Source organism: Triplophysa dalaica, chromosome 9, assembly GCF_015846415.1.
Source record: "Triplophysa dalaica isolate WHDGS20190420 chromosome 9, ASM1584641v1, whole genome shotgun sequence".
NCBI lineage: Eukaryota > Metazoa > Chordata > Actinopteri > Cypriniformes > Nemacheilidae > Triplophysa > Triplophysa dalaica.
This window is the reverse complement of record NC_079550.1, coordinates 11,855,892-11,883,705: the sequence shown is the minus strand read 5'-3', so window position 1 is coordinate 11,883,705 and position 27,814 is coordinate 11,855,892. Positions and strand designations below refer to the sequence as shown.

Below are 27,814 nucleotides of genomic sequence, written 5' to 3'. Positions count from 1 at the left end.
CACTTTCTTGAATTAGATTAGGAGAGTAGCTTCCATTTTTCTCATAACCAAAATGTGTATAAATTTACCAGAAATAGGACTGACAACAGCTTGAAAGTGACGTAAAGCCCTTGAAGAAGCCAAACAAATGATTAGCCAGCCTTCCAACCCTCATCTGAAACACTGCTAAACATCAGCCCATGCCATAAGGGTAAGGTTTATTTTCTCCAATAAAGTGATTGGATTACACGCCTACAATGTGACAATTAAAAAGTCTCTATGTATGTGTAGATATAGTAAATATAGTCTTCAACATGTTTGCGAAGTACAAAACCCACAGTACTTGGATAACAGGATAAAATGTATCTGTTTAATAATAAACAAAAGCTTAATTTCTACAGTTTCGGACCAAATACAGATGGCCTTGGTAAAACACATGAATTCAATCATCAACATTTTGTCACTGAAAATCAATGGAGCTGAGACACATCGCCTGGTGTCTTGTCTTATCAGGTTGTGATAGGCTGGTTTTAACCATTCTAAGAAAAAGGTGCGATTGAAATGGAAATACATTCTAACATTCACAGGTACATGTGCTCAGTACTAGTCTTTTCTAATGGAAAATCATCTGAACACAGTTCTTCTCACACCTGGATAGGGAAGTCCTACTACTACTACAGATATATGCATGGATTTAGTACAAGATTACAGAGCGGGAGAAGATACCTGTGCCTTCTCTTTCTGTACAGTAAAGGCTTTGTTGGCTGACGGGGGGCCATAGTAAAAATAAAAGAAGAACAAGCTGGGGAGAGTCTCAGGGCGTGAGTGCTTGAGAGGAAGCAGAGTCAAAGTCATGCTGTCAGTTCTTCGGCATCCTGAACTGGCCATTTATGCACATAATAAATCCAATTTCACGAAAACTGTTCTGAGCACAATGGGTGAGTGGGGAAATGCAGAGCTGACAAGGCGACGCTTGGCAGTGCCCACGCTCTTCTGTTTACCTGCAACATCCTGTACAGTCAATTAATTGTTTATACAAGATATTCAATGGTGTTTATTTGGAGCTGCCATGCAAAGTGAGGTCTTTTGTGAAACCTCAAACAATTTGTGTGAAAACTCTTGGAGGTTGTCAGTGTCCAACAGATTTACAAAGAAATACCTAAATATAAAAAATCTTGTGCTCTTCGATTGAGGGGTAGGGGTGGGGGCAGTATCCACCTTCTCCAATCACACGCTGTGCTCACTTGCATTCACACTAAAATAAAAACATACGTGCAGAATGTACAAGTATTTACAGGTCACACATATCCGTTAAAAAAGCTACAGTTTTAATATGAACAAAAACGTTTCAGTACGGCTGAATCAAAAGAAAAGTACTGTAACTACTCAAGTATTTTGACCACTATTAATGATTCACCTTGAGGCCCAGAGTTACTTGGATGGCAGACTTCTATTATGTTTCCATTCTTGCACAAGAGCGTCTGTCCCTCCTCATGCTCAATGTCTTTCAGAAATGGAGATTGGAGCAAACTGGAGCCATGTAATGATGGCACTAGTATAAAAGGATGGAGGAATTAAAGATGGGTGTCTCCCCATCAATGCTGCCCTCCTTCCCAGACCTTCTAGGACAATAATCTTCCACAACTGCCTCAATAAAGTGCATTTGCTTCAAAGCTTAGCTTTGTAAATACTACAGATTCCTCCTTCAGGCTTATCTCACCGTTACGTCAACATGTTTGAGGAACCATGTGACTGTCTTTGTGTGTTCTCTATGTGTGTGTTTGGGTGTGATAAGTGTGTGGTACCCCTTGGATTGACAATAACTGTAGTGAGACATGGGTCTCCACACCTGCCTGTGTCATCTTTCAACACCATAATAAAGAACACTAACATACTGTATCTAACATAAGCCAATAAATAATCAAAACAAGTGCAGTAAATAAAGAGCAATGATTTGTAATCATGTCCATTGTTGGGTATTTCCATTCTGCAGTCTTTAGTTTGTGTAAAAAGGGAATAGAAGTCTGATCCGTCCCACCTGTTGTGGCGTGGGACAGTAAAAAGATATAAAAACAGAAGAGAGATCCGAGTCCGACAGGTTTTTCATACAATAAAATCTGTTCTAAGGATTTATCTTTGGTTGCGAACTTGTGCACATCCGTCGCAAAATTTCACTTGAAGTAATATTCGGTCTGTTACTTCTTGCGACTGAACGATGTACATAGAGAAGAGGAACTGAAAGTGCTTTGACTGCTACGAAACATAAAACAAGGGACAAAGTGTTCTTCAAGTCTTCTCTGTGTAGTTGGAGAAGATGATGGTCCCTGGAGTGAAAGCATCTGCCGGGTTTCACTCTTTATTCATACAGGGTAACGGTGCAGTAACACAAAGCAGAGATCCTCCGGTCCACGCTTGCCTTGTCTTCACAACACAAAAGTGAAACGTATTAAAAGCATGAAAAAAAGCAAGGACTCCTTGTTTCCAGTACACAGAGCAGTTTCACTCACATTTCATGACATTTTCAATATCAGCTGGATCTTGGAGAATCTTCAACAGGCCTTCTAAAAGCAGCGAGGATTTGTTGTAGCGATACGCAATGTCTTCTGTGTGCTGGAACATCTCATCTAGTGCCGCTGACTGCACCTGTTATACACAAATACAGTGTTTTACTCAAACAGAATATATTTGACTACTTACAAGTCTTCATGGTCAATTCCGATTCTTTGCTCATATCGGATTTTTTGTTCGGCTGTTTACAATATCGGATTCCAGTGTGAACTTGTGACGGTAACAAACTGAATCGCATGCGCAAAAAAACAATAACACGCAGCATTTTGTCTTACCGAAATAAGCAAGGGTCGAGTCAGCGGGTGTGATTGACTTTATGCGGTGCTGAGCGGATCGTTCTCGCCACATGATTTGAGAACATTCCTGGAGCAGTCCGTTCTCGGGGTGTGCTCAAGACTGTGTTCTGTCGATTTATGCTACCCTTTGGAATTTTGCTACCTCCATACGAAACAGGACTAACTCCTCCCCCAACCCTGACTCCTAAATTACCCCTCCCCCAATCCAATCACATAATGAGGGAAGCGAAATCCGATGGGTAGCATAAAACAACAGAACACCGGTCCCAGCATGGAGTAGAACACACTTATAGCTTATGTTTTACCACCGCGTCAACACGCACGTGAGTGGTGGATGCAAAGCGATAAAAGACTTTAGAAACGATTAAGGCGTATGGCATCCCTGTTGGAAAAAAAACAGCTCATGACCAGATTAAACCAACGTATGTCCAGCTTAAACCAGCACAAACCAGGATCAAAACATACCTAACCCAGCATGTGCCGGTTTTCCCAACAGGGATATTGCATTGCGCCGTATCCTGTTGCCAAATTTCTTATTATAATGGGTTCTATAGTCATTTGTTGCATTGTGCGGCGTAGACAGTGCATGGGCTTATGTTTAAAATCTGATGCTTTATGTTTGGCAACCGAGCTGTAAAGTGCCCTTCCGTCAACAGAATGGCGCATGAAGCTTCAAATCAGTGTCGAATTTTGACGCATGTCGATATAAAATTACGCAAAAAACGCATAAATTCCGATATAACATTTCAGACCTGTATCTGATGTAGGACCACATATGGATGTAGCTCAGATCAGATTTAAAAAGATCGGATTCAATGTGGTTTGTCCTGTTCACACTGTTATGCAGTAAACAGATCTGGGTCAGATGTTGTCAGATGTATCTAAACTTACCATCTCTACAGCATGGTTATATATGAGCTTCTCCGCCGTCACGCTGTTGATCTCGTCGACGATTTGCTGCTTATCGGAGAAGAAGTGGTTCAGTTTGTCCGTGAGGCGGCGGCACAGAGGAATGCAACTTTTGTACCGCTCATTCAGACTTTTTATCACTGAAGATCAGAATAAAAAAGAGGTTTACTGCTGTAACGTCAAACACATATATCTGCCAGGTCCTCATGACCAAATGATTCTATACTTCAATTTTTTTTTTATAATTAGATGGCTCTAAAATACACCTGCTAGACCTTTAAAGTGTCAAATGTAGCTTCTCACCTTGTTTGACAGCCGTGGATGGATTGAGCTTGCCAGACTTGATCTGAGCCTTGGCCAAGTGTAGCGAGGAGGCCAGCAGCTGTGCGGCTTTCATGTACAACACCAACTGCTCCATCTGCCTGTATGAGATGACCAGTATTATTATATATATGCTACAAAACAAAGTATTATAACTAGATGCCGCATTAGCATCTGTTTCTATTGGCCGCTATACGAAGGTCGTCGGCCATATTGGTTGTTGTGTTAACATATTTATTGTTGTGTTAACTCAATCATTATATCTGCTACACTATCACATGACAACAAGATCAAAAGGTTATCCCATTTTGGGGAAATTTAAATCCCTGTGGTTTTCACACCCATGGCTACAAGTTGTTGGAGCTTGTTAGCAAACTGTGAGTGACGTAAGTGGACCGTTCCAAGATATCGGACACATCTACATCTATATATTTATATCTATGCTACAAAGCCTCACATTGGTCAATATTTCTCATGCGCGTCGATCCATGTGTTTCTGAATTGGCTTTTCATACCTCCACTCCTTGCTAAGCTGGCTGATCTGATCCACTACCACGCTGTCCTGAGGTGCATAAAGCGAGGAAGCAGACGCACTTAAATCTTGCCCTCCGGCCCGAAGAGAAGCGATCTCTAGCACGCAGTCAGCGAAGGATAGCATCATGCGTAGGTGCATCAGAGTGTCCGTGTGCTCGCGCTGGCAAATAAACACACACCCGTCTGTTAGATGATCTTTAAGGTCATGTTGACTAGCTGGAATCTGTAAGCTTTGATCTGCCATCACACTCTCACCTCCATTAGTGTCTCCTCCGGCAGTTCCGGTGCTTCAAAGGTGATGAATCCTTCCAAGCTGGGTGGGGAGGTGCCATAAGGGACGTAGCGCAAACTGCTTGGACCTGCTTCAGCTCCAGGCGGGGAGCTGCCGACAGTCATACCCGGGGGAGAGCCCATATACACCTTTCCACTGGTGGAGCACAAGGAGCCTGCTGAGCTGTTGGAGCCTACTGCGGATACAAAGAGAGAAATAAGTGACATTAACTCATTTTGAATTGTTTAAACTTCACTTCCATGCATCAGATGCACTACATTATGAACAATGGTAGCGAGCTGAGGAGCTTCAAGCAAATCAGGTCTACGAAGCAAAGCTCCTCACCTGAGGTGGTGCGCGGGCGGGAGGCGAGATGGCTACACGTGGGAGGGGTGCTGCTATTGGGGGGTGAGCCCACCGTGAACACAACCTGGCGGGGACTCGCCCCGCCCACCGGCAAACCGAAAGTCCCTGCCGGTGCTGGGGAAGGGATGCACATACAGGGGTCACTGACATACTCAGCCAATTAAAACATTCAAACACAAGCAGGCATAAGAAGGACTTCGTGCAGACAATAGCTTTTGAGGAGAAGCTTGCATAATGGGTTTAGCATCAAAAATAAAGGAATAGCACGAGAAACTGGACTTGTTCTTTTTTGTTCACCACGTAGCAGGAGAATTATTATAATAAATGATTTATGGTGGTGGTATAATAGTGGCTACCTGTGTCCATAGGTCTCTCTGTGTTGAGGCTATCTGTGCTGCCCTGGTATGGCTGTCCTCCCAAAGTGATTCTTACTGGCTGTTCAGATAGTCGTCCAGCACTCACAGACCTGAGAGAAATAATCATAATACTGTTGATAAATGCATTAAGAATATAATATAAACAATGGCTATGCAAAGGATGTTTACATATCAGTCGGATAGAGATTGCAACAGTTGCTGACCTGCCAAAGGAAGTCTTGCTGGCCTCGGGCGCTGATTGGCGGCTGCTAGGATACGCCAAGCAATGATGAGCACAGAGGTCACGTATTTTAGTTGGGTTGGGGTTCTCGGGTATACCCTGCTGAGATCCCAGGGCAAGAAGATTGCATGAAGCTTGAGTTTTAGGGATTTTGAAGGGAGCAGATACCTGGATGGAAAACAACTCGATTATCATCTGAAAAATATTCTTGCAAGCATGCATGTGTATAGTTCACAAAAAAAATATATTGTCACATTTATTTACCCTAATGTCTTTCAAAACCTGTATGAATATTTCTGTGTATAATACAAAAGAAGATGTCTTAGTGGTTTTGTGTCCATACAATGGAAGTCAATGGGGACCAGTGTTGTTTGGTAAGCAACGTTCTTCAAAATATCTTATTTTGTGACCCTCAGAATAAAGAAAGTCGTACAGGTTTGGAGCCACATGAGGGCGATTAAATGAGGACAGAATTTTCATATCACTTTAACATTGCAGATTATATTTAATAATTTACCTTAGTTGGAGAGCCAATAATGGTGGGTAGAGGCGACTTGGTTAACCAGTCAGAGGTCCGAGGAGAGGAGCCAAGGTGTTTGGTTGGTGAGGTACCCAGGTTGCCGGGGCGACTGAGCTGCGGGGAGTGGCTGGTGGGGTAGGCGGATGAGGTGGGGTGTACTGGGTCAGACAGCTGCTTATGTAGCTTTTGCCTATTCTGGTAGATGTCAGTTAGCGTGGGCGCGCTGTGAAGACGAGCTCCTAGTAGTTGAGAGGAGGGTCCATGGGAACCTAAAACATAACAACAAGTTATAAAACAAATAACAAGTGTTTATCTTTAGTTAAACTGCTCTGTTGGCATAATATAATATTGCCATGACAAAACACATTAAACGACTCCACCACTAGGTGGCAATATAAGAGTTGTATAAACATAAAACATAGTGGGTCAATGAGTTTATTATGTATGAGTTCCTCAGTTTTTAGTGCTTGACTGGAGGTTTGAAGAGGTTGTGCTTCAATGAGCATAGGAGACCAAAGACACTGTGACCCACTGGGACAAAACGACTTTGGCAACCGTTGAAGGGATACTTCACTCAAAATAGAAAATTCTGTCATTATTTGCTCAGCTTCGAGTTGGTCCAAATCTGTATAAATGTCTTTGTACTGATAAACACAGACAAAGATATTTCGGAAGAATGCTTATAACCAGGCAGATTTTGCCCCCCATTGACTACCCTAGTAGGAAAAAATACAATGGTAGTCATAAGTGCCCTAAAAAAAATATTTTTTTGTGTTCAACAGAACAAAACAAAAATGATGAAAGTAATATTTCCTACTATGGGAGACAATGAGGGTCTGGATCTGTTTGGGTATAAGCATTCATCCAAATATTTTTCTCTGTGTTCATTAAAACAAAGAAATTTATACAGATTTATACAAGTCGAAGATAAGTAAATGATGACAGAATTTTAATTTTTGGGTGAAGTACCCCTTTATTGGGTTCACTTTGAATAAGACACAGTAGTGTTGTAAACTTACCGCCTGAAGAACTGCGACTGCGTGCCTCGTGGCTTTGGGGATGTCCGCAGCAGCAGTGGCCGAGTTGTTCAGGAATAGTCCCCACTAAGGAACAAATACACACAAAAACACAGAAGTACATGTCAGAACATGTCTTCCATTCGTTTCTCAAATAATGTTGAAATTACTTAAGGAATAACACAGTGGACTCTTACCTAGTGGAGAGGGGGAGTAAGGTCGAGAGCTGCCTGTTGAAAGACGTCGCCCTATGGTTTGTGCTGTGTCTGCCGCACTGGGAGACCCAGAAACCATTTTAGGGAAGCCCATGGGGCTAGTGTTGGAGCGGCGCACTGTGCCTGACCTGTAGCCATGAAGTTTTCATTAGTAACACCATTCATTTATTCATTGGGATGTTTTTAAATGTGCAAAGTTGATCAAAGTGAGCAGAAAGAATCTGATACAGGGCTGTCAAACGATTAATCGCATCCAGAATGAAAGTTTTGTTTACATAATTTACAAGCAAATATTTACATGTATTTATTTATTTACCAATAATTTAAGTTATATATAAATATGTATTATTTTTTATATTTTTATTAAATATATGCATGTATGTGTATGTGTTTATAAATACAAAATGAATATGCCCAGTACACAGACATATATTACGTAAACAAACTTTTATTCGGGAAATGATAAATCGCGAATATAAATACACACACATATGAAACATATAAAAAATACACAATCTAGTACTGGCTTTGGATAGCTATGAATTTCATTGTATTACACGAATACTACACAAGGCTGAAACAATTTACGTGTTCATGTATTTCATGGGAGTAATACATGTCTATAGGATGAAATATTTATGGGTTTTAATTTTTCTTATGCTTAATTCAAGGTCTCAACGTCTTTGCTTTCCCAAACACTCTCCTTTAACTTAATGGCACAAAAACACTTGTTTGGATTTTTTTAATAGTTGCTATACTGAAAGATAAACATGACTAATAAATACTTGATCCTTTCTAAAGAAGTGTCTAAGTGGGCCAAGCAGCTTCTAAAGGCTGGCCTGACTAATGGGGGAAGGTGCGGCAGTCATTATCTCTGCTAACAACCTGCCTAAAATCCCCAAACCCTTCCCCTCAAACTCAATCCTCTAAATAACAAAAGCAGCACCATTGTACTGGCTGTTTTCTTTAGGGGTTGCTTATTGAAACTTCTTTTGACTGAAGTACAGTAGGGCTGAGGAAATTATAAAACAATTATAAAGCAATGATGTAAACTTAAAGGGATAGTTCAGCCATAAACTCCAATTTCCCGTTTATTTACTCACTCTCAGGCCCTCCGAGATGTTGGTGACATTTTTTCTTGAGTAGAACCACAAAGAAGATTGTTTGGTTAATCCGCAGCCCTCTCTGCTTCATATAATGGGAGTCTATGGGGTCCACCTGTCTAAGAGTTCCTTAAGCACATAATTCCAAAAAGCGGCTCCTGGCGACATGTTGACGTTGCGTGAAGCGAATCGTTTGATATTTTCAACTGAAGGCCTGTTTTAATAATATTGGCCATAATGTGCAGCCTCTGCACACAATCTCAATCTTCTTCTTTTAGTATTTGGTGGCGGATGGCATACCATGGTCTGGTACGTTTAGCGCCACCTGCAGAAAGGGAGTGTTGAGGCTGTACACTATGACTAATATTACTAAAAATGACTTTCAAATTTATGAAAATATCGAGCGAGTCACTTCACGAAACATCAACATGTTCGCCAGGAGCCGCTTTTTGGAATTATGTGCTTTAGGAACTCTTAGACAGGTGGACCCCATAGACTCCCATTATATGAAGCAGAGAGGGCTACGGATTTACCGAACAATCTTCTTTGTGGTTTTAAAAAATGTCACCTACATCTCGGAGGGCCTGAGGGCGAGTAAATAAATGGCAAATAGGAGTTTTTGGCTGAACCATCCTTTTAAATTTTTTTCATCATTTATTCGTCCTTTTGTCATTTCAAACCTGTATGACTTTCTAGCAGAACTCAAAAGAAGATATTTTGAAGATTGTTGTTAACTGGCCCCCATTCACTTGCATTAGTTTTGTGTTCTGCAGAAGTCATAAAGATTTGAAAATGACAAGAAGGGGGGTATATGATTACGATTTTCATTTTTGGGTGAGCTATCACTTCAAGTGGAAAGCAGTGGGTCAGAAAAAGGTAAAAAGCAGTGCAAAATTTAAGAAATTTCAAGATAAGATTTAGATAATAGATTTAGGATGTTATGAAAACAAATCAGTTCCACATTTTGAATCACGTACCTGGGAGAGCCGTAAAGTGTAGTTGTTGGGCTGCTGGAGAGATTCTGCTTGATACGCTGGTAGTTTCGTACCTGTGTGGGCACAGGTATGGGGGTGGTCTCGCTTCGCGGTGACACCATTGGAGTCTGTCCAGCAGATGGCTGAGGCTGCCTGAGAAACCCAGAAACAAGGTGGCAATCCAATCAGAATGCTTTTCCAAAACCATCTCCACCACAAACCCTTACAACATACTCAGTCCCATTAAACATGACATGTTTTGCAACAAGATATAAGCATGAAATGAATAAACACTTAAATGTTTTCAATAGGTTTCAAACTTTGTCGGCTACAGTAAGAAACAACGGTTTCTGCCCGGGCATGGCAGAATCAGAGGGGGAGGAGATAGTGTGTAAACACAAAGCCTTAGCCAATCAGCAGAGAGGAGAAAGGGGAAGTGAGTCGGTCTAGGAAATGTGGGTTGTGGTTTCAGGCAAAAAACACGTGCCGGGTCCACCTACATTCAAAAGTCACAGACAAAGAAAAAAACAGCTTGTCCTCGCTCTATCAAGAACAAATAGCCTTTTTCACAGATGTCATGACTGGGTCATGTAGGAGGAGTGAGCACACAGGGCTCTAAAAAAGGGGAAAGGAAGCAAAAATGAAAAAGCTGCAGATTGTTGTTCTGAGTTTTAGTTTATGTAATGAGGTGGAGAGAGGGGGAGGACCACGGCTGCACGTGAGACATTAACAAGGCTGCACGGCAACAGCACACAAAGACACTTTCTTTGTCTGACCGTGTCGGTTCAGCATGGCACAACACAACAAATGCAACATATATGATGTGGCCCTGTATGTCAAGAAACAGACATGACAGCATACAGAAATTTCCAAACAAATTGAAAAAGATTAATAATAATAAAAAATTATATAATGTAATCACCTTATTGACATTTACATTTAGGCATTTGGCAGACGCTTTTATCCAAAGCGACTTACATTGTATACATTTATACTTAGGCATATGCAATCCCCTGGGATCGAACCCACACCCTAACGCAATGCTTTTACCACTGAGCTACAGGAAAGCTTGCTTTGGATTAGGGATTAAAACAATTATTTTCACCAATTACTAAAGTAAAAATCTAGTATTTGTTACTACAAAAGCTCTTTATAGGAATAGTTAATCTTCGAAAGGAAAATTCTGTCGTTATTTACACACCATCTTGTCATTTTATGCCTGTATGACTTTCTTTCTTGTGCAGAACTCAAAAGAAGACATTTTGAATAATATTGTTAATTAACAGGTAACAGAATACCGTTGGTCCCTATTGATTTGCATTGGCTTTTTGTCTATACAATTGAAGTCAATGGGGACCAACAGTTTTTGGTTACCAACATTTTTCAAAATGTCTTCTTTTGTGTTTCGCTGAAGAAAATCACACAGGTTTAACATGACAACAAGGTGAATAAATGATTAGAGAATTTTTCAAACAGAAGGTAAACTACTCCCTTAACACTATGAGACCACAAAAAAACTGGAAATAAGTACTTATTTCTCAAAGTGCTTTAACCCCAATAAAAATATTGTATAATCTTTTGTAATCTTAATAAAAATCAGAATAGTAGGAATGAGTATGCTGTAATAGAGACAACAAACATTGTATGTGCACATATCGAAATTTGTGTGAAAAGACATAAATAGACTGCAGGACAAGGTGGGGTATATCTACTGTTATGCTTCTACAAGAGAAGAAACACGAAGCTCTGAGAAGCAGGAATTGGTTGTGTTTGCATGAACTCACGCAACATCAAAACTGTTTGATATATATAACAGAAACCCAAACTATAATTCCTATTCAGAACACATGAAAAGATGCACACTATACAAAAATTACAACTCCACCTGGCACCAATTATGCAGTCTGATCCACTGCATAATTTCATTATGACAAACAGTTTAGTCATAAAAAGCAGACCAATGTTCCATTCATGCCCCTCTGGGTCCCTTCACAAAATACAGACATGCAAAGGGTTATGAATCACACATGCAGATGAAAAGAATTGACAGCAGCGTCTATTCTTAGACCTGGAGCAAAAACATACAGGCGTCCACTCCCACAGGACTCTCATTCACCGGTCGTGAGATTCACCACTTCGAAAAGCCACACCAGTTTCCTACTGCACAAAACAGCAGCCACCCAAACTCACACAACCCTGCTGGTATATGCACTGGCGTTTACATTAATAAATAAATAGTTTGGGAGTAGAGAATACTGTGAATATCACAAATGACATTAACAGGGAAAATGGATCAGTTTTCTAATCCAAATTTCCATGATGCAAACGAAAAAGGATCAGGACGATTTACACAGAGCTCATATTCCAAGTCTTGAACCTGACCGTGACTGTTTGTCTTTGACCCACTACCCTGAAGGACATCATGTTTTTCATGCTAGTGCAGACTATACATCAGTGTAGTCCTGATTTCCAAAACTCAGCTGTCAACAGGCTTAACCCACATGTCTAACATTTGCATACGTATTCTTGGTGGTTTGATGGTTTCAGAGCATTTTAATATACTTTTTCACACTCACCCTCCACACAATAGGAATTCACTGGACGGCCTGCGACCAACAGCCCCCATCGGAAGGTCATCTGAGAACAGAAAAAGGCAGAAATGAGAACTATGCAAAATCAAGTGCTAACCCAACAACATTGGTCTCCATTGACTTCCATCATTCTCAAAATATCTTTTATATACAATTTGAAACAAAATGAGTGTAAATACATGATGACAGATTTAAAATTTTTGGGGTGAAGTATCCCTTTAAGTAACTCTCTGGGTACAATAACACTGGGTTGCGAATCACTGTTAGTGCCTGCTAGAGCAGTAGAGTTCGGGTCGGTCTATGTTCAGTGACTCACAGGACTGCTCTCCAGAGAGATGCGGCACCAGCACAAAGTCATCAGTATCACATGAGGAGTTCTTGCTGCTGGTGCTGCCACCCGACTCTTTGGACAGCTGCAGGTAGTTGGGATGGCCAAGAGGAGGAGAAGACAGCACGTCCTCAGGGAGAATCTGCATGTCTGGTAGTGACTGAACACAAAGGTTGAGTTGAGTCAGTGCTATTAAACTCCTCCTCAATGCTATAATCCCAGTGTGATCTCATGCCCTAATTTGGGGCTGATAACACCTGTGGTGGTGTGACTGGATTTAGGTTGGGCAATTTAAAGAGATGGACTTACTGGAGGAGAGATATAACGACAGGATGGAGAGCTGCCACACGTGCTGTCTGAGACCAAGCCAGGACATTTAGGCACTGGCACAGGGCATGCTGAGTAAAAAAGAAAAGATCTTGTTAGACACGGCAAAGCATCTAAATTGCTCATTAAACGTTCTTACTTACATTTTTTTATAGTTGATGTTGGGTCCATGAAAGGATGAATAAAGAAAGCATCTGCAGACAAAAAACGCATTTAATGATATGTAGAACAATATGGTGTTTCAAGGTGATCAGCAAAACTGAAAACCCCAAATCCATTGCAACAACTGACCAAAATCCATACGGTCCTTCTGGTTCCTCTGAAGCAGACCCAGAAGCAGAGATTGTAGATGAGGAGACGTTTCTCTTGGGATGCTGTGAACAGGAAGCTTGCTTAAGTTATGTAGCACAACTCATAGTGTTAAGAATATATAAGAATATAAGAATAATGAAAATGCTGTCATCATTTACTCTCACTTTTTCTGCAGAACACAAAAGAAGATATTTTCATAACCCTTGGTCCCCATTGACTTCCATTGTATGGACGCAAAACCAACGGGGACCAACGGTTTTGGTTACCAACGTTCTTCGAAATATCTTCTTTTGTGTTTTGCAGAAGAAAGAAAGCCATACAGGTTTGAAATGACAGGAGGGTGTGTAAATAATGACATCATTTTCATTTTTGATAAAACTATCCCTCTGACTACATTATGATTGTATTACAATACTATGTTTGGCATTGTGATATATGTCTAAAGCAAAAAGAATATAAGTCAACATTCTTACTTTGGCACAAGAGTCTTGTTCTTTTCATAAAACATCCTCAAGTCTTGGGGACTGTTCGCCTGGTAAAATAAATGCATAAAACAATAAAAAGGGTAAGTATTAAAAACACTGTTTAATCGCACCCTTTGTATGTTGTGTGTGTGTATCACCTGGAATGGTGGCTTTCCCACCAGGCACTGGTAAATGACAGTCCCAATGCTCCACAGGTCCGCTTTAGCATCGTAGTTCTGGGACATGATCACCTCTGGGGCCTGAGGAGGCAAGTCAGAGTAAGAACACAGTGCAGCACAGGTCTCCTTTTTCTACAGTTTATCACAAATGTGACCCTGGATCACAAAACCATAGTAAGTCATAAGTAGCACAGGAACATGTTTTGTAAAAGACAAAAAAACATTGTATGGGTCAATATTTTTCTTTTTTGCCAAAAATCATTCAGATATTAAGTAAAGATCATGTTCCATGAAGATATTTTGTGAATTTCCCACCTTAAATATATAAAAACTTTATTTTTGTAAGTAGATGGCCTGCCCCTTGATTAATAACTTTAAAGGTGATTTTTTCATCAATAGAAAGCTTATTTATTCCGCTTTCAGATTATGTAAACATCCCAATTTTGAAAAATTGACACATAAGACTGGTTTTGTTGTCCAGGGTCACAAATATGAGACGGCAATCAGTGTATGGTTACCATGTACATCGGTGATCCACATAATGTGGCGGCCATCATGTTGCTCTGGAGATATCTTGCGAAACCAAAGTCAGCTGTTAAACAGAAAGCGTGCCAGTATTATTAATAGCAACATAATGTTGACTGAACACAAGACTCCTGCACAGGCTGAACAATGGAAGATAACAATGAGACAATGGAATCAAAGACCGGCAATAAAAGAGATCAGATGTAATACTGATAACATGTTTGCTGTATATAATATTTTACACTGAATGTGTCCTATATGTTGGAAAGTGTTCAGTCATTGCTTACCAATCTTGATGCGTATGCCGCTGATGCCGGATTTCTTGCGGCCTGTATAGGACAGAAGAATGTTCTGAGGTTTGAGGTCTCTGTGAATGATCCCCTTGCTGTTGAGGATCCGCATGGCTGCTGCAATCTGCTGTAGAAAGACCCTTAGTGTGTCCTCTCTCAGCGTGCCCTTGGCTGAAAGTGCAAAGACAAGGCGCTGCTGAGAAACACATTCACTGACATTTCTAAAAATGGTATGATATCGACCTGAAGACATGTTTTGGGTCAAATTAACATTTGGATAGGGCTGGGCGATTAATAAAATATGAGAAATCATCAAAATAACTGTGCAGACAATTTACAACTTTTAGATTAATCGCAAAACGTTTGTGTTTTTATAACGAGTGAGTGGCGTGTATATTTATGTGTGTACAAATGCACACACGTACATGTGTTTATTCTGTATAACAATATCTATTATTAATATTTAACATTTATATTTACGTATAATTTAAATGATGTATCAATATACATATACACTATGTTACACATATTTCTTAAATATAAACGTGTGTTTGTGTATTTTTTTATACATATAAATAAACATGCCACACACATGTATTATATAAACAGAAACTTTTTTAATCGATTAATCACAGAAATCAATTAGATTGATCAATTAGTTGGGTTTGATTGGAATCTATTAATCGCGATTTATCGATTTGACAGCAACTTAAAATGACAACATTAAAAATATTGATTATTGTTGAACTAATGTGCCAAAGATGGTGCCAACAAGTAATTTTAATCCTCCTCATGAGTAACCGCAAAACGTAACAAGTCAATATTTTTAATGCCGTCGGCAAGCAACATCTGTCCAACATCAAGATACATGTCCTTTACAGTACATACACACAACATTTGAGTTATACATATTCAGTTTCATTGAAATTTAGAAAGATACCAAAATATTACATTCATATTGCCCCGATCTTGTAATGGTTTTGTTTTTGTTCCATTTGAAATTTGACAAACACCCGTCCTCACTGACCTTGAAACTATCTGGTTTGAAAAACACTTTTTATTTTTAGGATGTACACTACACTTAGCTAAACCAGGATTATCAGAGGGGTCCACTAACTAGTGTGAATGGGACAAATCAGAAGCTGCTCAGGGGCATTACAAGTAGGGATGTCGCTCCAGGGCGCTGTTTAAACAAAACACGGACTAATCCACTGAGCTGTTAAGAGGATTCCCTTTACCCAATCTGCTCTGTAAACAGAGTATTTATGATCATAACTGATCCCAAAATGCAGTTTTACAAGTTTGGAGTGGTAATGAAGTTGTATAACTGTATAACTAAGAACAGTTGCATAATTTAATTGGAAGGGGGGGTTGACACATGCTGTACTGTGTCATCTGATGTGGGAGCATTCACCTGCACAGAACTGCTGTACACAGATAACATTCTCAGTAGGAAACATAGGAAGGGGTAACAGTCCAGCCAACTCACTGGTTTTCTGTTACACACAAAGACACCTGAGTCATCTTTATAATGCCCTCCGAGTCATACACCCAATGAGAACATGGTTGATACACCAATCACATTCTCTCGCCAGGAACACATCTGTTAATCAACAACAAACTAAGGTACAAAACATTTACTGTTTATTCACCTATTTAGTCTCTATAGTTATGAGGGCATGCGGCAGGGAGCTCTGAATACACAGTATAAATGATAATAGTGTCAACTGTGTCTCTCTGAGAGTGTAAACTGAGATTGAGCCCCTGGGACAGACATTTCAGCTCTGGTGCATTGAGTCTTTATCCGTGGGTAAAGGTGTACCACATCATGCTAAATAGATTCAGCTCACTGCTTCCATCTACAAGTGCTTTAACTCTTAATAATGAAGTGAAGTGTTTTCACTGTTAAATTATAAAAGCACCTTGCAGCGCCTTAAAAATTGCTTACCTTGCAAATAGTCTGCCAGGTCTCCTCCATTACAGTACTTAAAGAGAAAATACAAAAAAATAAAATTTTACTCGATAATCAATACACAAAAATTAAAAGCTTTGTAAGCTTTATAGCGTGATCATTAATGAGCTGCTGGATATACTCCACTGATGCATTGTTTTAATATCAGGATGGTTTTGGCAAATTGGTTAAATACTATTCAAACCTTCCCAGCTGAGAATAAATACAATTTTCAAGATTTAATCTTTCCTGTCATTTGCGGTACCTTTTTAAAAATAGTGTTTAAAGGGATGAATCTTTTATTCACATTCATGTCATTCAAAATTCTATACTTCTTTCGTCAGTGTAACACAAAAGAAGATATTTTTTTTAATTTTCTTGTGTCCTGTTTTGTGTCCATACAACTTAAGTCAACGTTGGCCTAATGTTGTTTGAATGACATGAAGGTGTATAAATGAAATAAATTAATTTTGGGTGAACTGTCCCTTTAAGGACCCATCCATCCATCCATTTTCTACCGACATTTCTGGAATTTATTTCCAATTCTTGGAATGCTTAAAAATATATAGAAAGTCTACAAATCTATCCAATTACACTTAACAATGTCCTCAGATTTGAAGGCAATTACCCTTGATGGACAGACTGATCTTATCATGTTTACTTCAAAGGAGCATCAAAACAAATCTAGTCAGTTCACTATTTCATGATTGAGAATAAAATGATAAAATAATAATTAAAAATGTCCATAATTTAAATTTATTTTCATTTTTTTCCAGGTCTGGAAATCACAGTTGCAAAATTCCCTGATCGTTCCATGTTTTCAATAGCATATATTATTTACAATACGAGGAAAGTCATTCAGATGGTCATCCCTACACTTCAAACTTCCAGAAACCTAACCAAAGAGCCAATTACATTATGAAAATTTCCTAACTGTGTCTAAATTTGGTGTTAACAAGCGATTTAAATGTTGATCTGTCAAACTCTATAGCAGCCAAACCTCCACTCAGATCACACAAACTGATTCCTATAACCAATACTCAGAAAGGCAGCGTGTTATTTGGTCAGATGGTACATGTGACGATTTGGCCAGCTATTGCATGCCAAGGACAGACTTGAAATTGCTTTCCCTGAATAGATATTTTTAGTCTGGCTTCCAGAGGTGTTCAGTTTGTTTCTCCTTCAGCGAATGCAGTGTTGAGCAATACTAGAAAGCATAGCTGTGAAACATTATGCGCGCAGTGTCCACGTGACTATTCTAAAAACATGACCGTGTGGAGAAAGTGAGAATGAGATAAAAAGCCCAAAACTCATTCAGATAATGCTGCCTGCTCACCTCCATAACCAGGAACACAGAACTTGGCATTTCCTGAAAGAAAAAACAAGGCATTTTGATCACATATTTTCAGTCAAAAACAGCACAAAATTCACAAACATTCCTCATCACCAATGTTAGGTGTGCAGGCCGGTTTTTCCCACCCACCATCAGGATGTGGAAGTCATCCATGTATCTCAAGAAAACGTTTCAAACCTTGGCATGCACATCTTATGTTGTTGAAACAGTTTGGCCTCATAACAACTCCAAGACCTGCTTTGTTAATTCTGTGGGAACTAAATGTTAAAAGTTGGCCTAATAAAAACTACAAGACCCTCAGCTAAGCTCAGGTCTTTAGGGAAGTGGGCTGTTAAAAACAAGACACCAGTATACAGAACTTCCTCATCTGCTCCCTCTGTAAATTCATGTTGGACATCCCTTTAATGGAATTGTAATAGGGTGATCCGATTACAAAGGGATGTGCGGACATTTTACGTGCCGTGCATAACTGGTTGCCTCTAAGAGTGTAGGAAGGAATTGTTATAGGCGGTCAACACCCCAGCTGCCCACATCATCTCTATATCTTGTCCATTCAACATGATGGTCAAACTTCAAAGTAAAATCATGACCTCTAAGGATGCTGTTTCATTTCTACGGGACTGGTCCTGCTCCTTTTTCACTAGGAGACTACAAATTAACCTTGTCTGCTGGCAAGACCAGAACACCAACACCCCATGATAGACAACAGCATTCAAAACACAACATATGCTCATGCCCACATATTCTGTAAAATTTGCTCTGGATTTGGATCTAGCCAAGCCCACCTTCCCAGTTTCGATGAAAATCAATATATGGGATTTAAGATCCAGCCTATAGGCTACAAGGGGCGTTGCTTATCTGATCTGTCCAATTACATAATGGGCTGACTGGAGCTAGCACTGATGGAGGATGGGTGGGACGAAGAAAATAGAGCAGGGGGAGGGGTCGGTCGGAGTGAGGACGTCAATGACTTCGTAATCACACTATTTCTTGAACTTGGCTTTGTCATCTATGACTCTGTTTACACCAACTTAGTGCGATATGCACGAACACAAAAGCCTTTTGATGGGAAGCATGTCATGAGAGTATGGGCCAGAAACGAAGAATAAACAACTGGTGTTGTGCTGTCATGAACACTTCTTGCCAGATTTCCCCCCCGTACTTCTTGGCAAGAAACTACATTTTACTTGGGCTGTTGCCTACCAAAATATATTATACCTATATAGCAGTAGTGCCAATATCTATTATGTGTGACATGTCAACACTTGAGGATAAGAAGCAGGTCAGTTACCAAACACTGGACTTTGTACACAGAGCCTTAACACCAGAGGTGCTTGATTTATGCACAACAAGGAGAGCTGTGCACTGCACTGGTCCACAAAAAATGTTGAAAGTGTAACATAAGGTGTAGGCATAAAGATAATGCAAGTTCATGTGTATTTAGGGCAAGCTAGCGTATTTGAACGAAAAAAAGAATTATGTTAAATGTGTATTTTGCAATCCAAATCAATCATACCAGTCAACATACCAAACATCCAAACTAACACAAGTTGCAAAACATTGAAAGTACAAGCATGACTGAAGAAAGCATGTTTTAGGCAGACAATCAAACCATTGCATCACACAGTATTGAGTTACAGCGCCATTCCTAGAGTCTGAATTCTAGGAATGTTTGAGAAACATGTGAGACCACTTGAGAGGGCCTGGTGTGTTTTTCATAGAATTCCAAGGCATTTCTATGCACACGAAGCGGGAAAACAACATCCAAAAGCTGTCAGGTAAATGCTATGCTGCTTCACAGCGGTGTCACTCACTGGGTAGAAACAGAGTGACAACACAGCTGAGAATGTTCTCATGGTTATCAACAGGAACAGGTAGTGAAGAACAACAGATCACATCGTCAATGACAAGGCCATGAACCTTACTTAAGTAATAGAGACAGATACCGAGAAACAGATGAGCGTATCTTCATGTTTCTACTGCTACGTTGAGCTGTTAAATACACAGACAGCCTACGCTTTGTTGTGTAAGTCAGTTTGTCGAATGAAATAAGACTAACTTGTCTCGGTTTGTGCTCAACATCTGAAAGCTGAGCATTGATCATTTAAAGAACAATATTTAATGTGTACACATATATTTATTCCAAATATGCAGTTACTCCATGTATATTGAACCCAACAGGTGTCAGGGATGGATGATTACCTAAATTCAACAACTGTGGTTTTAAGTTTTCCTGTTAAAAGCCATCAAATGACTCAGACATTTACTCACCCTAAAGTTGATCCAGATCTGTTCACATTTCTTTGTTCTGATAAAAACAGAGAAAGATATTTGGAAGAATGCTTATAACCTAAATGTTCTTGGTCACCCTTGACTACCATAGTAGGAAACATTGCTTTATAAATTTCTTTGTTCTGCTTAACACAAAATAAGAAATTTGGAAGAATGTAGGAAATCAAACGGTTCTGGGGCACTTTTGACCACCATTGCCATTTTTTCTACAATGTAGTCAATGGTGACAAAGAACTGTTTGGATACAAGCATTACTCCTAGTATCTTTCTCTGTGTTCATTAGAAAAAAAGACATTTATACAGATTTGAAACAACTCAAGAATTTATTTTTGAGAGAACTTTCCCTTTAAGAAAAATGACAAACATGTTCCCAGGCTGCTTGTCTTCTTTCTTCCCCGCACCCACCACTCACCCTCACTGTCTACATTTGAATTTATTCCCCCTCCTTTTCAGAAAACGGAGCACAGCAAGTCAATCTGTCCTCCACCGGGACACAGTGTGCTCTAACAGGAAGTTCGAGTTTTGTTTTGATACGAGAGAAAAGGCTTCCACACACGACTGCGTCATGCATATGCGACTCATAAACAAGATCAAGCTCCTCCCACCCTGCCTAAAACCACACCAATTCCATGCTTCAATCTTACCTAATTTTATCTTTCCTTACACGCTTTCCCCTTATATTATTTACATCTGAAGGGTTCTGATTTCCATGCTTCTGCACATTTTGTTCCAAACTGAACAGCACAATTTCTTAAATGCAGAACACCAGAAGAATCAACACCCTGTAATTATAGCAGGTCTCAAGCATTGAATAGAATTTGACAAGAGCTGCAAAGCCCTTATTGAAAGCCTGTAATTAAAACAAATGTGGAGATATCTCCAGCTCTACAGACACAGATCCCCATTCAGAAAAGCTCAAGAACGCTCCAACATCATGTATAAGCATGCACGCGCCTGTGAACTAGCGCTGACGTTACATTAATCACAACTAGCTCCCATTCACACTTCATCATGTGGGAGGGATCAGAGCTGTGTTGCATATGTTCAATGTGGCATAGTGGGATCTAAAGATCTCCTCTCTGTGTTCTGAAAGGCCAAACACTCCCCTTAGCTGAGTAGAAGTCAATCCTTCCAACATCTTTAATAACAGTGCATTGTAACAGTCCACGGAAGCGTAATTGGGCTTGGAAGGGAGCAACATCAATATTCCCCGGGGCCATCAGAAGATATGTTTTGTAAAAACGGCCAATCATTTCTTTTTAGAAGCAATGACGCAGACATCCACTTGCTTTAAAGTCGGGGAGTCATATTTCTAAATAAACGATTTCATTAAATTGAGAGGAAAGCCACAGACATCAACAAAATTGTCCTTTTTGGTGATTTAATGTCTTGTACATAAAATCATCCTATAAAGAACATTCAGTGAAAATATGATCTTGATATCTTTAATCTTGACAGAGTAAGACAATGTCAAAGATTGAAAATCATAGTGAAATGAATAAAAGTCACAGCTCATTATATCATAATTAGATTATGAATCTGAATTTCACAGTCGGTCACAATTTTGGAAGAGCTCAGTAAGACTAACACAAACAACAAAAACTGCTCATTTGTGTATAAGTACTTTTGTAAAGCACAGTTTTGACAGTCAAAGATGTAATTGCATTTGGTATAACAATTTTTTTGTTTTTAGGGCTGTCAAACGATTAAATTATTAAATAATTGCATCCAGAATAAAAGTTTATGTTTACATAATATATGTCTGTGTTCTGTGTATAAACATGTATATACACATACATGTATATATATATTTAAGAAATATTTAGATGTATTTACTTATTTTTAGCAATAACAGAAATTATAAACAAACTACTGCTATCAAAAATAACACATTAACACATGCTATTATTTTTTTCAGATGAAATGCGTTTCCTTTCCAAAAAAATTACAAAAAAAAATGTGATCGACAGTACTAAAATCAACATATATAAATGTTTATATGAAATATATGCATGTTTATGTGTTTATAAAACAAAATTAATATGCTGAGTAGTACACATACATATATTATGTAAACACAAAATTTTATCCTGGATGCCATTAATAGCAATTAATTGTTTGACAGCCCTATTATTTTTAACAACATAAGAAACATGGTATGGTGGAATGATAATTCCAGGGTAAAATATGAATGCATGAACCTCACTCTGCGTGATTCAGAAAACAGTTAACAGGAAATCTCAGTGTTGCACAAACAAATGTATTTATGGCAGTCTGACTGTTCGAGCGACGCAGCATGTGAGTCCCTAAAAACAGCTGATGAAGATACGTCACCACTGGCACCTACTTCTCAATTTCAGCACCAGGGAAAAAACACGTCAGGCCAAGTGGGATGGACAACTGTGTCAGACTCAAGAAAAAACCCTGTCATTTCTATACCAATACACAACCACGGATGGAGATAAGTAATGTTTTTTTTACAAATGTTCAGCCTCACTGTTAAATATCAGAGATTTCTGGTTAAAGCGCAGAGCGGGCAGATAGATTAGCGAACAACCATATAAAATCACTCTTCTCAAGTATTTTAGACAAAGAATTATTCAAAAAAGGTACCATGACAGCATTCCGTTTGAGATGCACAAATTTAGACACTGAACTAGAAAAGCATGCTTAAATGAAGTATGTGGGGTCTAAGGCAGAGTTTCAGGGCCCCTGCAGGTCTGGTTTTGGGTGGGAGTCTTACATAAGTGCAGGAAGTATTGTGCTGCGTGGGAAAAGCAGGCTATTGAACAACTGGAGTCTTTTGAAAGGTCTGTATGCGACTGAATCATAACAGCCACAATTAAACTCACAGCCCAATCCATTAAAGGCTACACAGCGTTTAGTACTTGATCCTGGTGTAGACGTCAATGCAAGCTTAAAGTAGCCCTTTCAGAACAGTGCATTGACATTCAGCTGAGACTGAGAACCAATGAAATGTCTCTCATACTGCCCACACCATTCCAGAGGAGGCAAGCCTTCCCTCTATTAGATGCTGCTGGCGAAATGGAAAAAGGCATGGTATTGATGGAGGAATTAGCTCCCTAATAAAATTGGCTGACTTCTGACATTTTTTTTTAGCGAAGCATGCAGCATTCAGTCCCAAGGATGCAGAGAAATAATCTTATTTCCTCCTGGGCAGTAACATCATTCTCCCTGATTGCCTTCTCATGTTCTCTCGTGCAAAAATGTAGCTTCTGGATTTAAAGCGTGTGCAATTCGGTATTATTAATAATTCCTTTTGTAAACTGCTTTAATGATTTCAAAGCATGGGTCATAATGTAAACTAGAATAATGAGAAATCATTTCTGAGAAAGGTCTCATGCAATGTTCTGTAAAGATTAGTTTTTACATGTCATGTGACCGGTCAGTAGTGCTTTTATGTAAGAACTGGGGCAGTCCCATATGCTCTTCCAGCTTTTGTTGAATGGTGGAACCCGAAGGAAAGGCTTTATGAATTTGTGCTTAGTGAAAGAACATAGTGTTCGGGTCTTGATATGAGATCATATTCATGAGATTAGTAAACATGACCATACCTGGACATCATAGAGTGCCACAATGTTCTCATGCTGGAGCTCCTATACAAAAAAATATAAATAATGTCATTATGAAACACTAAAACATTTTACTTGTACAAATCGCCAAGCTGTACTACATTCAGTATATACACTCTATCCATTGAGAGAGAAAAAGAGCTCACCTTTAAAATTTTGATTTCTTTACCAAGAAGAATCTGAGATTTGGAGAGGTTCTTCTTGTTGATACTCTTGATGGCAACCTCCCAATCATTCTTCTGTAAATATTAGACGAGAAAAGCGTCAGAGGTCTATGTAAACCACAAAACATGAACTTAGATTTAAAATAGCTTTCTCGCCGTTCAAATTTTCAATCTTACTTTTTACCCTGTGAGTCGGGGTATTAGTTGAGCACACTAACATTTGCTAAAATCTTCTAAAATCTTGCAACGCTTGCGATCTGGAACCAGAAAAGCTCAGAGAAATAATGGGATTTTAGCTGTTGGGACAGATGCTTATGTAAAGTTGAATTCCACAGGCCCACACATCAGCTTAAAGAAACTGTCCCCAATGCTGAGAAGCTTCAGAGTGGAAACTACAAATAGAAGGACCCTTTTCATGTAAATGTAGGTTAATAGGAGATGTTCTTGCGGCACACTGTGCCCTGGCCAAGTGCTGCCAGCCTGCAAGAGCAGCAGCGCTCATCTCGCATCACTGAAAACTAGCTCAGTCAAGCATGCTAAAGGCAATGGAGAAAACGTCGTTCTCTTCTATACTGACCCCTTTTAGAAGATGAGCATTAAAAAGATAATGCTTAGTCCTTGATATATCACATGCAACTGATTCTCGTTCCATTCAAAACTGCATTTGACTTCAGCTCCCCATTTTGAACTTTACAGATCACAACACTACAGTTTGTAATGCTGAACCATGTTTGTAGGGTGAAACATTGCTTAGTAGTATCGAGTCATGACAATTTGTGTCCCATTACTCCTACTTTCTATAGTTACAGTGTGATGATTTGCTCGCTACACTGAGAATAACCCAATATTAGCATTTAGGTCTATTTAGTAGAAATATTTGGTGAATGCACTAAAAAAACAATAATTCTAACAGCAATATTCATGAATCAGCCGATTGATAAATCTATGATATCATCATCTCGACAGGCAGGACCATATTAGTAAGCGCCCATCCGTTTGCATGTTCTAACAACAACTCAGTGCTTTTTGCTTATTTAGGCAATGTAAATATAATACAACAATAATCATAACATCATTCGTGCTCCCTCCGCCCAAATGTTAAAAGTAGACCGGTCGGTCCTATTGACGTCAGTAGGCTTATTCACAGAGGCTGTTTTATGAATGAATGACTCCAGCAGCTAGGTGGCCTATTCAAGCAGACCTTACATAAAATCAGCTGGCGTTTCTAAGCTAATTTTATCATTTTTATGCATTTGATATAACCAAAGCGGAAAATGTGTTAGAAATATGATCAAATCTGTATTTTATAATGTTAGGATATTAGTTCACCATGAAAATAAGCATGGCCCAGATTTGCAGCATGCATGAGTGGACGCTGATGCTCAGCTGCATTGGTTCAGAGCCAGGCATGCACGATGTGCTCGTGCTTATTTACCTTTTTGTGTCTCCCCTTGAAGACGACTGCAAAGGCTCCGTGTCCGATGAGGTCTTTTCGGCTGTATTCAAAGTCCCCAGCGGTCTCCATTTTTTTTGACGGGTGTCCAGTGATGCACAACAGCTCGTGATGCTTTTGGGTGCAAGTCTCTCAAACTCTCTTCAATCCAGACTTTGAAAGAACAGCTGTCACCCCCAAATTATCAATCCGTAATAACTCTAAAATACAACTCCGATCTTGCTGTTATTATTCATATATTAGTATACACCTTGGTCAATCTGAACACAGTCAATCTGAAGTTTCGCAGCTCAATATATTTTATTCTTCAGAGCTGTTTGCCTGTCACTCTCTGACCCAGTTAACCATCCATTTGTTTCCCAATAATAGCTTCCCAATGCCTTCTATCTTAGCTTAAGAAGACTGATCAAACTAAAATTATAGCTATGACAGCTCACTAGCTAGCGTTACATGATGTCAGCTCAGTTTAAAAGGGAAGGCAGAGGTTGCAGACACCCTCTTTTACTGTAGTAGTGCCTTGTTAACTCAATGACGGCGCGGTGGGTCATTGAGGTGCCCATCGCAAGCTAGTCAGAATTGACAGCCAGCTAATATATAGACAAATTTACACAATTAGAACATCACAGAAGAGTCCCAATAAATAAATCAACTGACGTGTCCTGTCACAAATGCATCTATTCTACATACAGTCAAGTAACGTTAGCGCTTGGATGATAGCAGGTCACTTATGATGTCACAATAGCATCACCCCATAGACCGCGACGCTTCACTCTTCCAATGCGTTTATTTGCAATAGTCAGCTGTCCCACAGAAACGATATGATGCTCTCCTTCAAATCCATTTTATAGATGGGTAACGTTAAGCCGTTTCTTCAGTTCACTCCTCTGTCCTGCTTTCGATCTCGCAGGGCAATTCAGAAAAAACATAGGCGCTTCGCTTTTAAATAGACGACGTTCCCATTGTCTTTCATAGTAAAAGCACGACCCGTTGAGTATGTCAATGTTTATCTTCACCCGATTCGGAGAACTTGTGCACGATCGGTTGCTGCATTACAATGACACAGAGCTCTTAGTACATAAGGACCTCTTCATAACGTGTACCTCCGCAAAAGGGAAGTGCGCTGCCCCTGCGCCGCAAAAAATAGTCCCACAAGCTCGAGGGGAGTCAAACCAGAGCGTACAATACAGATGTAGGCTATATATGCAGACAGACAGACAGACATACAGATAGACAAACAGATATTAAAGAATGAACAAAATGTTGACCAAACAAACTTTGCTACATACAGTGCTCATTGGTCTTTGTACAATAACAAAACTGACAGGCTGTCTTGCGCTCCCCCTGGCGGAGGCTGGCTGTATATTTAACTTAAATTATATTGAATTAAAAATAACCATCATTTGGAACTCGCTGGCATCCTCTGGTGGTGAAACTCAGATTATTTTGGAGAGTGCTAAATCAGAGGATGTGTGATAAACATGACTGTTGTGACAGATGCTGAATGGGAACACTCTAACTAAGCCTCAGCAAACCTGCCTGAACATGACTTGTGAAAATTCATGGGAAGTTCCGAAGATTTATGAAAGTTTCAGACATAGGCCGGTTTGTGTCATGTATGAACGCTGTTTTCGGTTTATGTAGACTGTCCTGGACCAGTTGTAATTTTAAAGGAGCAGTTGATAAACCTCACTGTACTGACAGATGATTTATCTTCTCTGTGGTATAAACCAGCGGTTTGTCCACGATATCTGAAGCCTACCGCACCATTTCAGAGCTTGGCAAATCTAAAATGAAAATTGTATTCATTATCTGATAAACCAAAGAAGATGACAAGAAATGTCTTAATTCTATTGTAATTGTATAAGTTTATTGAGACCATAGCCGACAAAATGGTCTAGGTTGTTGTTTTTCTAAGAAATGTACTGAATGGAGTAGATTGTACAAGTATTGATCAGTTCTGTATGGGTGTGTCTACTCATGAAAGTACTGAAACATCATGACGCAGAAGAGGAATATAGTCCATAGCCTAATGACCTTTGACTCACACCTTGCTTGCCGTATATGCTTCACTGCATTACATTTGCCTTAATATCATTTATTTATTATAGAAAGAAATCTAATTAAAAGAACTTGAACTGTTTGATTACAAAAGCTGCCTACCTGGGTCTTCAGTTGTAGTGTTTTAAGAGCAAGAGCATATCATAAAGGAGTCTTTTGAAACGCCTAAGGTCGGACTCAACATACTTTACCTGACCTAGGAAAAACAAATAATATTAAAGTTCAAAATGAATAAAGGTAAAAGGGCTAAGTACACCACATCAG

The 27,814-nt window shown here is 39.5% G+C and overlaps 1 protein-coding gene across 3 annotated transcripts; it reads right to left on the bottom strand.

Annotated features, from left to right (window-relative positions):
- Positions 1–327: 327 nt before the first annotated feature.
- ulk2 (unc-51 like autophagy activating kinase 2) lies at positions 328–26,587 on the bottom strand. 3 transcript variants are annotated; one of them, XM_056756542.1, is made up of 27 exons: positions 25,475–26,587; positions 24,022–24,114; positions 23,858–23,899; positions 17,973–18,005; positions 16,634–16,670; positions 14,683–14,856; positions 14,389–14,462; positions 13,850–13,951; positions 13,701–13,759; positions 13,207–13,289; positions 13,059–13,109; positions 12,898–12,986; positions 12,577–12,748; positions 12,246–12,306; positions 9,673–9,822; positions 7,575–7,720; positions 7,381–7,464; positions 6,359–6,630; positions 5,825–6,009; positions 5,601–5,710; positions 5,224–5,358; positions 4,863–5,074; positions 4,589–4,767; positions 4,056–4,174; positions 3,735–3,892; positions 2,487–2,622; positions 328–2,400 (listed from the first exon to the last, which is right to left on the bottom strand). In XM_056756542.1, the coding sequence occupies exons 1-27, from the start codon at positions 25,562–25,564 to the stop codon at positions 2,336–2,338; spliced, it is 3,111 nt and encodes a 1,036-aa protein (XP_056612520.1). In that variant the 5' UTR covers positions 25,565–26,587; the 3' UTR covers positions 328–2,335. The 3 variants fall into 3 exon arrangements, with proteins under 3 accessions (XP_056612520.1, XP_056612521.1, XP_056612522.1); XM_056756543.1 differs by having other exon boundaries at positions 4,863–5,071; XM_056756544.1 differs by lacking the exon at positions 5,224–5,358.
- Between the last annotated feature and the right edge of the window lie 1,227 nt (positions 26,588–27,814).